The sequence below is a fragment of the Mesitornis unicolor genome, unplaced genomic scaffold (assembly GCF_000695765.1).
Source record: "Mesitornis unicolor isolate BGI_N332 unplaced genomic scaffold, ASM69576v1 scaffold28040, whole genome shotgun sequence".
Taxonomy (NCBI): domain Eukaryota; kingdom Metazoa; phylum Chordata; class Aves; order Mesitornithiformes; family Mesitornithidae; genus Mesitornis; species Mesitornis unicolor.
The window spans coordinates 13,976-26,293 of NW_010158082.1; the positions used below are offsets into that span (position 1 = coordinate 13,976).

General features: G+C 38.3%; 1 protein-coding gene across 1 annotated transcript in view; it reads right to left on the reverse strand.

Moving 5' to 3' along the window:
- Positions 1-4,337: 4,337 nt before the first annotated feature.
- Positions 4,338-12,318, reverse strand: part of BAIAP2L1 (BAI1-associated protein 2-like 1) — a 31,553-nt gene continuing 23,572 nt past the window's right edge. Inside the window, exons 8-13 of the mRNA XM_010182558.1 lie at positions 11,848-11,998; positions 10,470-10,677; positions 10,083-10,160; positions 9,589-9,754; positions 4,912-4,952; positions 4,338-4,413 (exon numbers count right to left, since the gene is read on the reverse strand). Of these exons, the coding sequence (XP_010180860.1) occupies positions 4,338-4,413; positions 4,912-4,952; positions 9,589-9,754; positions 10,083-10,160; positions 10,470-10,677; positions 11,848-11,998 (720 nt within the window). The remainder of the gene's footprint in view (positions 4,414-4,911; positions 4,953-9,588; positions 9,755-10,082; positions 10,161-10,469; positions 10,678-11,847; positions 11,999-12,318) is intronic.

The following is a 12,318-nucleotide window of genomic DNA, read 5'->3' on the forward strand; positions in this document are numbered from 1 at the left end:
TGTTGGCCTTGGTGCCTTGCTTGTAGCATGTATTCAAGGTTATTTTGTTTCTGTTGACTTTCACTGTACCAGGGAGTCTAAGAGGACACATTGTGTTCAAGTGTTTTGCTAAACTCCAAATTTTGACTATTTAGTATAGCTGCTCACATTTATTAAGTCTGAATACTCAAGATTTACTGTCTATCTTCATTTTGGAGGATGTTTAGAAAGAGCACTTCAGAACGAAGTCAGGGACTGAAATTCAGGTAAACTTCTGCTGTCACAAAACTGCTGAAACAGAGTTTTCTCATGTGGGGTGGTCATTCAGTCAGGACTCAGCTGGAGCAAGATGACCTCAGTAGCAGGTTCTCCTGCAGTTCTGATGAGACATCGCTTTTTGGAAGTAGAAACCAGGAACACCTACTGAGGGTTATTTTAATAGTGATGTGTTTGGCCTCTGTACTTTTCTAGCTACCAGAAATAAACTTGTTAAACAGCTTATGATAGTAGTGCTGCACCTCTGAGCTGTTGGGTGACTGGGGAAGGCTGAATGTGAGGAGTTAGCACAGTCCTCCACACACTTACTTCATTGGCACCTTCCACAACCAAGTGGTGACATCTGAAGTACTCTTTTGCCATAAATCTCCAGTTAGATTTTTTTTTTTTAATTCCTATCTTGCTGAATTGGTTGGAGCCCTAAAATGCCCAGTGCACCTAGCCCTTTGCATGTTAAATATATTACTTGTGCTGAAGAAAGATGTGCCAGCGCTTCTGAGAGAACGTGCTGGCAACTGCAGGAACCAGACATTGCCAAGTTGAGTATTAATTTGAAGTAAGACTGAAACAAACCTATTTGCATCTCGCTGTCTGCAGTGGTTTTAACTTGCTTAGTGAGAGCTTGAAGTGGATGTCTCACCAGAAGCCCTTAACCAGCATTACACAACGCTGCCCATTCAGATCGTTCCCTCGGGAAGAAGCTGAGAAAGAAGCACCAAAGTATCAGATCAGAACATTCAGAAAAACAAGGATTTTTTGTTTGTTTTTATGATTTCTGAGAGAGCTTTAGTGCACATATACTGTGGGAGACTTGAGGTTGAATGTTCACCCCAAGGTAATTGTGGAAAGTAGGTATGCAAAGCATATGACACAAGTGTGACTGCTGACTGTTGTAAAAGACCTAAAAATATGAGAAATGGAGTTGTTTGGTGTGCAATAACCAGTACAACAACACTGGTACAGTTACATCTTTAGTGCTGTATCATTCCAGAAGAGTCAGTAAGTTATTTTAAAAGCTTCTCTTCATTTTTTATGAGAGTAAACTTCAGTGACGCTAAGGTTTAGCTCTAGGAAACTCTGCTCACCTATACAGAGAAACCTGACCCCAGGAAGGGCTAGCAAGGCATAAACTTTGATACTTGCTTACAGTCTGCATCTTGAATGGATGATCTTTTATTTGTGTGAAGTCAGTTGAGCTGGGATGCAAGAGGACAGAAGAGCCACTACTTTCAGATTCTTTAGGGACCAGGGATGGCCGTAGAGGCACAGGCTTTCATGTTAAAATGACACAGTATGTGTGACCTGTTCCCACTGTATAGCAGGTGCTGCTCTGTGTGCGTTCTGCAGTGTTTGTGCATTAACCAATATTTGAAGCCGAAACAACAGCTCAGAGGTGTGGTGGCTACGTTTTGTTTTAAATGCCAGTCCTGGATTGCAGTGACAGAGAAATGGTTTTGCTGTCTGGAACTAAACAGCTACTTAGATTTAAACCTTTTAGACTTCATATCTACAGTCTGAGCACCTGCAAATTTCCTGTTTTTCTTTAAGTGGTGTAATTCAAAACCTTCTGCTACAAGTTGTGAAAATAAAAGCCTTTTAAAGGCAAAAAAACCCAAAACAAACCCAAACCAAACCTCTTTGTGCTTTATCTTGCTATATAAACCAGTGTGTTTTTAAATGACTGCTAGATCACGAAGTGATAACTTTGGTGGGAGTCCTTGACTAAGTCTGTTTTCCGTTTTTACAGGGTTGGCGTGTTGGAGGACACCTTCACTTGTCTTGGTGTTTTGTGTGCCATTGTATTCTTTCCAATTGGGATTCTGTTCTGTCTTGCACTGAGGCAGAGAAGATGCCCTAATTGTGGGGCAGCTTTTGGCTAAGGAGAAGAACATGGATGTGCTTATGGAAGCTACAACTGTTAGCATACTCTTTCTAATGTAAATGTCATGTACAATCATTTTATTTGCTTCAGACCTGTTTTGTAAAGTGTGAAGAAATTTAGTCTCTTGCATGTAATTTAAACTTAATCTTTTATGAGCATGTGCATTGCAAAACATGAAAACCCAACTTGTTTTCCATGTTTAGTGGCACCTGTTGAAAACTAAATAAAACTGCTTTTCCTTTTGCAATCTTCAACTTGTGGCTGGATTATTAAGTATGTGGCTAATGTGTCTGAAAACATGTAGTCTAAAATGGAGTGAGTAATCCTAGCTACAAATAAGGATAAATATTTGCCAGAATCCTTATGATAAAAAAAAATGTAGTTTAGGACTGCACTTGTTTAAGCACATCAGATATACACCTTTGAGGCAAGTGCTGTGTATGCTACCACTGTGCTTATAGACTCGCTGTGCCTTTTGAAGGTGCTAGTACTAACAGACAGTAAGAGCCCTATAGTTTAATTAGTGATGGTTTTGTGTATAGGGACCTCCAGGGGCTGTAGCAGCAGTGTCCTGTCAGCTGTAGCTGGTATTGGTTCACAGACACCAGTAACCTCTGCCTGCAGCAGGGCACTCTTCTCTAGACAGAGGCACACTGGTACTGCCAACTATGGGCTGCCCTGAGTAAAGCTTTGTGCATTTCAGATTATTCTGCTACTGAATTATTGAAAGCAGATATAGTCTAGATTGACTTGCCTCTCATAGGCTTTAGAAAATTTGTTCAGGTCTAAGTAACACTTCTGAAAAGTTTGTGTTTCAAAATGGGACAACAGATACTTATGCAAGGTTCCACAGCAAATGAGGTATCCTCAGCCTTGAACTTGAACAGTGGTGTGAGAGGAGGTGGTGGAATGAGTGGACTCAACCTCTGCAGCCATCACATGCTCATATACTATTTTTTTATATTAAGTAACTGAAAGGCATTTCACATGACTTGAATTCCCTGTTGAGTGTAGTAGAAGCAGGCACAACAAAATAAGTCTATGTGGTGCTGCAGACAGCGTGTACATACACAAGGCAGAATGATTTCCAGGTAGGGATGAATTGCTGGCAGCAGTCACAGAACAGACTTCATCCAGCAGGTGGGAAGTAGCACTGCACTGTACAGTGACAGAGCACCCAGTGCTGACACAGAGGCAGGAGCCAGTGTCTGACATACTGGGCTGATTTCTGAGATGATGATTTCTGGAGGCAAAGTCCTTCAGCCAAGCTGGCTCTGGTGGATTTAGAAAATGGGCCTGAGGTAACCAACTGTACAACTCTGCTTGTAACTGAAATCAAAAGCTGTATTTCATTTAATTCCAATACCATAGTATGCCAGCATTTACACCATTGCTAGGCTCCTTAACCAAAACCTTTCAAACTTAATCTGTTTTTCATTTGTAGAAGGCTGCAGTAATGGAGTAACTTCAAAGGCAACTTTTTATGTTAGTATTTGAGAAAAAAAAATTATGGCACTGTTTTATTGTGACTTTTTTATAAGACTAAAGTTTGACAATGTGTTTTAAAGAAAAAAATATCATTGAAGAATGTGTTGACAGTACAACATTAGGCTTAAAATAGCTTTATGTTAACACTTGAAAATTTGTATCTGAACATTAAGCAAAGCATTACAAGTTGTCTATTCTTAAAGGATAAATATTTATTTATAACCTAAGGTGTCTGTCTTAAAATAATGTATAATCACTTTATACAGGCAATTCTCTATTCTGGAATAAGGCAGTAGTTACATTGTTCTGTTTGGAAAAAAAATAATTGCTCTTATTTAGTAAGAGGCATAGGCAGGCTTGTACTCTACAACTTACCACTGCAGTTTGCAAATACTGGATGCCAAAGATTCAGAATTGTGAGCTATTGGTTACACTGCTTAAACCAGAGTATCCAAGCTATCTCCAGTATTTGCACAATTCCTACTACAAAAAAAGACATACTGTAAAATCAAGCCAAAGTGCTCAAGTATTAGCCCAAAGCAGTTAACTGATTAGAAAGTACAGGTTTAAAAAAAAATCAGAATTCATTCCAATATGATTCTATTGTACAGTAATTACATTTAAATAAATTTTTAGAACAAGTTGAGATAGTAACTGTCATTACTGAAAATGGTGTTTATAAGGAGGAAGTACGTGCGTGTGGACCGTACATTCATCGAATAATTGGTGCTGATCTGTCATTTGTTACTGTTGGTCTGAGTTTCACTGTTGCAAAAGGATTTTCTCCACTGAAAAGAAATGCAGAAAGTTACTCGAAGGCTTGCTGCAATCCAGAACCAGATTTAAGCCATGCAATTTCTTGTTTGAAGACTAAGTTACAGTTTTGGACGAAAAGATTCTGTGCAACTCTTAGTTTCACTTCAGTTTTTAAAACAAGCATACATATGAAGGCTCACTTTGCAGTGAGTCAGAATTCTCCCTTAGATCTGGTCATTTTTTTAAACATTTTAAACATTTTTTTCAATACATAGTTGAAGTCCTGGTCCCTGTCAAACTACTTGAGAAACACATTTTTCTGAGCATGGAGTATGCACTGTATTTTACTTGGTGGCACTCTCAAGAAAAGTGCAGTTTTAGCCATATTGTTTAACCAGTGCCTAGAAAAGTTCACAGAGGAATTCCAGAAAAACATCCCTACTTCCCCTTAAAATCAATAAAATAATATAAGCCAGGATAAAAATCAACACAACTAAATCAGTGTAAAAACTTTACCAAAAAAAAAATACCTTAGAAAAGGTGGTTTTATAATCCCATTCATATCGGGTTTCTGTAAAAGAAAAAAGATGATGTTTACATGGATTTACAAAAACATGCTACAAGTGATCTCACTATCCTGTTAGGGAAGAGAGACACTATCATTCAAGCAGGCTATAAAATACTGAGCTATTTAGAATAAATATTAAATAATATTTAGTTCAGTTGAACTGTGGAGAGGTAGTTGTGGAAGGGAGAATTAACTCAGAACATCGACATTAGAAATTTAAAAGTGTTAGCATTTTTTTTTTTTAGGCACGCACCTCCCCACCCGTTTGAGATCAGTGATCACTTAAGGTCCAGCTGGGCAATTCATAGGTTAAAATAGAAAATGAAGTGTCACTGGCACAGCCATCAACCAAGAGAAAAAGGACAGAAGTGCTTGCAGCACAAACACCATGCCATGCTGTCTCTATAGCATAATTTATATAATTGCTCGTCACAGCAAAGTGCCACTGTGAGGCTTGGAGCAGATCTTGGGGTGAGCACAGTCCTTGTATCTTCATATACTGTAAAGTCACGGAGTTAAAAAAGGCAGCATAATGACATATTTAAATATTAAAAGCCTGAAGTGAGGGCAGATTTCTGATTTAGAAGTTTTTTTAACACAAGCTACTATGTTTAGGTACCGATGATTTACTAAGTACAAGTCCAGGTATCTCCTGCGACTTTGTGAATAGTGGTGACAAGTTAAAAAAAGCAAAAAACCAGCTGATAGCATGTACATATATAATTTGCATTGTTGGAATGGGAGTGATACAAAAGGAGGAATAGCTATTGCTAATATTTCAAGGTAATGAAACTGTCACTTGTAAGGGCACAATCTGAAAGGCCTTGTTCTCACAGCTGCACTGTGCTGCTGGGACCAGCGCACTGCATTCCCCTGAAGTTCAGCCGTAGCCCAGAAGGTGGCGCTGAGGCTCTGTCACTGCTGCCACAGGGCACGGTGTTACAGGTCTGGTTAAACAGAACTCTTGCAGAGGATTACCCTTTGCAAGCCTGTTGTTTATGCAAACTGTTAGTTTCTACTTGTCCGCCCCCCTCCCCCCCCAGTCTTTAGTAATAATCATACTTTAAAATTATGTATTTCAAACTGCAAACTAATTGCGTTGCTTCTAATAGCAGTTACAAAGCTGAAAGTGATTTCAGCACTTCAAGTTTCACTGCTAAAGGAGGTCTGCAGGCCTTTCTGTGTCAGGCATGCCATCAACTGTACCAGCAGCTCCTGGCTACCGTATTCATGATGCCATGATGCAGGTCAAGAAGTCTCTATTCAGGACCCAAAATTCAGCAGGGTTCTTAAGCATGTGCTTGACTTGTGATTCCAATGAAATTGCTCATGTACATCAGTCAAGTAGAATTGGACCTTAGAATTAGGCCTCTTTAGTCCATAAAATTCATTAGAATGAACAAATGCCTGAATTACATGCTGCTGCTCCTTACTGAACACTCATCAAAGCTCCATCAACTACTTTTTTAGTTGATGTTGTTCTGCATAGTACATGACACAGCATGAAAAGTTTAACTTGCAAGAACCATTCCTCATCTTTCCTCCTTGAAATCCTGAACTATTTTCCTGTGTATTCTGAAACAAACATAAGATGCCTCAATGAATCTTTTCCTGCTTCTGCATAAAAGACACTGTAAGTGTACTGTTGTAGACGTATGTCAGTTCTGTACGAGACTACAAACCAGCCTAGTATAACACTGAGCTTATTTTCTAAGCCTTATGGTGGTACAGGGGTTGACGACTTGCATGGAAGCGAGAAAGACAAGGAAGCTCTGCAACTTTCCAAAGAATGAAAGTAACTAGTGACTTTGGAGCAAAAACTGGGGTGCAAGTGCAGTGACTCTCCTCTACAGTTCTCTTCCTTATTTTGTATGGTAACAGGTAAGATGAATCATGGGGTCACAGTAAAAAGGGAGCTGCTATGAGTTATGGGGTACCTCAACAAGAGTAGTCATTTTGTACTCCAGAAATCCTTTTTTAAAAAAAATCTTTCCCTGTAGAAAGTTAGAATCTCAAAAAGCTTTCCGAGTATTTGTTTTCCATTCCTGCAAGGCTATAAGCCCATTCTGGCCTCCAAAAAGCATATACTGTTCTAGTTAGAGCTTTGTCCTTGTCTGTCAGCTGAGGGATCTGCCACTATTCTTGGATTTTCAGTACAGCAAGAATGTCAGGCCAGGAGCCTTAACATTATTGCCCCTGAACTAATGCCATAGAGCAAACCAAACCAGCCGCAAGGTGACAGCCATTCTCAAGACAGCAGCACAGGACAGGAATATTGAGACAATTCCACTGCTTCAATATTCTGAGTTCTGTAGTAAGTCACCTTTTATTTGTCACAGGGCAAAGGACTCCCTGTCCTGCTTGCTTGGCAGCCTCCACAGGCTGGTATCTCTTTTCACTATTGCGAACATAATTACATTTGAAGGACGTGCTCATCCTCCAGGTCTCAACAGCCAGGCAGAGATAAGTGAACCAATGTATAAATCTGACATTATGTAATTGTTAAGGCTCATTGCTTCTTTATCCAAAAATGAAAAGTCACAAGCGTGTCAAAATACAGATGTTTGTCTTAATTTTAGAAATTCTCAGATACCTGATTTGAAAGTGACCGAACACTAAAATTTACATCTTATTTATCGATACTAATTTCATGCATTGGAAAAGCTTTATTCTTCATAGAAAAACGTTGTCCTAGAAACACGACATCACTGCACAAATTATATACTTCCTACACAAGTTTCATTACTGATAAATAAAGCCACTTGAATGTGGATTCAAATATGTTATATTCAAATATATATAGGCTAATATTAGACTGTTCTGACAAAAATAAGTTAATTTTTAATAGGAATATATAGATGAAAAAAAGATCTCAAAACATTCCTAACTTAGTCTAAATTGGACAAGAACTCTGAGAGGAGAGCTTCAGAAGTCCCCATCAAGCAACCTTCATCCTTTTTCTTACAGGAGACTTTTAGCTCTGCTCCTAGGTCTTTGTGCATTTTAAGGAACACAGATTTTTCTGTAAAGGGAAGCACCAGCCTTTTTTCCCCTCCCTGCCAGAGAAAAGATACTTTTTTGTTTCAATTTCTGCATCTGCAAGAAATATTTTTGGAGTAGTTGGTAGAAGTGTGTCTGTGTTGTATCTGGAGCTGCTTTTCTGAAAGCTTTACAAATCTGCGTACAAGGAGAAGGAACATTTCTGACAGCCCTATATAGCCTTGCCCTACAGCAAGGGGAACCTCTAGGAACTTTTCACATTTTTGATATTTGTAAAGGTGAGGTGACTTGTTCTTTGAAGAATGAGATACAAGTCTGTGATCTGATTACCACAGTGGTTTCTTTGAAGACACAATTTACTCAAGAAAGTTAATATAGTTTCATTTCCTTTCCTCCCATTTCTGTCTTTCTCCATGCCTTTGAAATGCAGGTAATAGTTCAAAATTCAGATGTTACTGACAATGTAATTTGTATCACGCATGTCTTTCCAATGGTAGTTTCTTTCTAGAATTTTAGAGTGATATATTGGAAGTTAGTTACATCTTTTTATAATTATTAAGTGAATGTTTCTATTTGCAGTTCATTCTCTTTGCTTGTCAATATAATGCTTTGTAAGTTTTGTAGTTAATTTTAGTTCCGTAAAGTACAAATTTACAAAGGCCACTTCATTTTCTACTTTATGATTGCACAGATTACTTGGAAAGCAGATGCATCTGTCAGAAAGACAACCCAAAATCTGTTTAGCTTTTATGTTGATACAGAAAATATTGTGGTTGTACCATTAAATAATAAAATGTAAGGTTTTTTAGCTATTGGCAGCCAATTATAGGATTCCTGACTTCTGAGAACTTTGATATGGTACCTACTAATAAAGCTTAGCATCTTTCTCTGGTTTCTCAGTTTTAGCAGTGACAACCTTATTTTATATATCACAAAGGTTTTTGCCATCAAAATGTGATTTCTGCTTCAAGAGGCTTTTTGTAGAGAAGTTTAAAGTCATTTATCACCATTAGATACAAATCAGCAATATATTTAAACAAGCAGCAAGAAAAAGACTAGTAATTGCTTGATTTGCTTAGTCTTCATTTTGAATCAGTTTGAATGCTGACCTAATAGCAGAAATACCAGCTCTTATATAGCATTATCTATTCACAAAAATGTGTTTCCACTCAGCTGTGGTTTTGCTGAATATACATTAGTTAGTACATACATCCCTCAGCAACATCCACAAAAACAAACTAACTTTCATGGAGTTGCATGAAACATTCCCGAATACAAGGTTTAAGCTGCTTTAAATCCCCTGTCCCCCTATAGCTCAAAAATCACTTAACATGATGGATTTGTACTACTTTCTGTGAGGATTTCTTTTCATGTTTCACAGATTCCATTCCCAAGCAGTCTGAGATGCAGAGGAAGTCTCCTAATACTCTTGGTTATATCCCTGAGCAATTCCTCTCCCTTCCTATTACTACAGATGGACTGAAATGCCAAAACTCCATGATACTCCTGAAGAGAGCTGCATCTAAGGGCTGCTGAAGTCACGTACAAGTAGCTAAGGTAGAATATTAAAGAGCTCAGCTCAGCAGGTAAGTAAAGTAAGCAAGGCAGAACATTTGGGTCCATGGTACTGGTTACTTACTGGCCCTGCGTTCTCTGGTCTGTCGGTTGACGTTTTAACAGCGGTGCTTTTGGAAGACTCCATTCTTTTGTCTGTTTGCAAAGACCCCAGGTAGTCTGGTGGTGGGAGGACAACATCACCTTTTTCCACAAGATTTACAGAACTGATACTTCGGATTGGTGCAGGGCTGCAAGACAGAACCCAAATAACATTTTCAGTTCCTATCTTTACTTATCTTCAGCCCCAGGACAGCACAAAAGTGCATGAGTTGAAAGTTAAAGGCAATCCTATTGAAGTCAGTGGGACTCTGAATTAGAGTTGGGTGAACCTAGTTCTTGGGTCTTTGTGTAACCATTAAAACACATTAATGCAATCAAGGCCTCATGCTACAGGCTGTTAGAAAGTATTTACTGTATATGTTACTGAACAACAAAGAACACGAGCAGAAAAATAACATTTTAAATAAATGTTAGAGTAGATTGGGGCATTTCTGCAAGTCCCACCCAAAATGTTACCTTGGCACTGGGACAAATGCTTTTTCTTCCGCTGCTTCTTCTAGTGGTCTAGTGTATGATGATGGAAACCATCCTTTTCTGTAAAGGGAAAGTTTTTCATATTATGTAAAATTGAAGAGATCTTTCAAAAGACAGCAGTGAACAAAACAGTAGACTCAATGAACTGAGACTTAACATCTGAAGACTCAGTTTCTGACGATACCAAATTAGTGTACGAAATCTCCCTGAAATAAGTGCAGTGATTTACCTTACAGAAAGACTCCAAGTCCTCAGTCAATGGCAGCCAGCAAAAAAGGTGAAAAACCATTTACTAACATCTGCTAACAAAATCTGATGACCCACGTTTTTCCTTCATGTTCAAATTGAGTAATACACTGATTATCTTACACTTTAGTTGAGTCATGTTCCCCATACAGCCAGCCATCCTTTTCTTCAGCGACAAGAAGAGTGATGATATCCCCCTGTGCAAAGCTAAGCAATGTCTTGTTACTTCCAGCAGTGTGTGGGAAGATTGTCTTTACTTTTTGCCTTTTCATTATATTTAGTCCTGTGGCAACGGATGTTGAACGTAATAAATTGGCATCATCTGAATTCTCTGTCAAAAAAAGAAAATCAAAGCAAAAGAAAAATTAGCCACACAGTAACAATTTTAAATACAATTAGTAGTCTGACAGGAAAAAGAAAAGTAGTAGATAAAGGGATACTCAAGTGCAAAACAAGTTTTGAGACTTTGTACTGCATTGTTTTTCACTTAGACACCTCTCAATTACCTGCTGATGTTTCTTATCGTCACGAAGTTCTGAATAGCACGTGCATTCATGTGCACACGCACCCTATCACAAAAAAGTTGAACCAACAGACAAAAAGTTATGAGTTTTAACTTGCTAGTTCTTTCCTCTTTTGGCATGAAAAACGCTCAACATTCACTGCCCTAAAACACCTTTGAAAATTTTCCATCCTGAAAAATGTAACTGTGCACGAAGTCCAAGATTTCGTGTTCAAATGTGCCTAACACTCAACTTCAGCTGAACTGATGAGAGCAGCAGCTACCTGGCACTTTGTAGACATCAGATGTTTATCATAAGACAACTTAAAGGAGGTCTCAAAACTGGATGTTATTTGACCACCACAATTGTATAGTAAACACATTTTTAAGGAAGAAATGCTGGAATTGCTCATATTGTATTGAAGAGTTCTGCATTTCTTATGTTGTGATCTAGGGTTAGTTATTTCTCTTCCTTCCCTATAGCACAGAAAGTAAAAAAATCAATACACTAGAAACCTAGAAAACAAATTTTAATAGGATTTTGCATTTCAGGAAAGAAATACAAGATGCTAATTTTGTCCCACGTATATTCTTCCTTACCTGCTATGTGCCCTTAAAGGAAACCAAAGTGAGACTGTCTTTTATGTTTATCTGTGTGCACCAAAATCATCACTCAGATGTATCTTGTTCAGAATAATAGAATGTGTTCTGGTAAGACTGGAAGTCATGAGAGCAGTTCAGCTGCATCAATCAGGGACATACACAGTGATTAAAACAGAATCTCCCTGTCTTGACCTGCATTTTACTGCAAACAGTTCTCTTCTTATGACACATATTTCTCCCGTTAGATGACCCATATAAATACTTTGCAAAGACCATTTTCTACTCATCTGTATTTCCTGAAATTCACATCCTCAGCAGTCAAGAAGTCGTAAGCTAATTTTGAGCACTAATGTATGTCATTTACACTCACATAGTTTGCAACAAAGCGACACTCACCTGCTGAATTATTCACTTTTTCAGAAGATGCCTTTGGAGCCACAGCAGGATTGTTGAACATATCAACCAGTGGACTGGTGTACGCCCTGCCTGCAGGAGCAGGGGGCACCTTCGATGCATTCTCATGATGGAGATAAAAATTGTTTCCAATCTAGAGTCACATAACAACAGTATCACAGTATTGAGAGACAGTGATCACTTATTTGGAACATTAAATTCTAGAAAGCAATGCTTAAATATTCCCAAATGATACATATTCAGACCCATCTGAAAGTCCCCATGTTCCTACAGAATTACTGGTAGAATAGTTTATAAGAGGCTTCTGTCCCTTGATAAGCATTGGTTAGTAGGAATGCTGTGATAGCTCCCTTTTCCACAAATAGCACAGTTACATCTAGATAATTGCAGATTTTTTTTTAGGAGTTTACTAATACCGCTTAGAAATTCAACAACTAATGGTGACAGAATGTA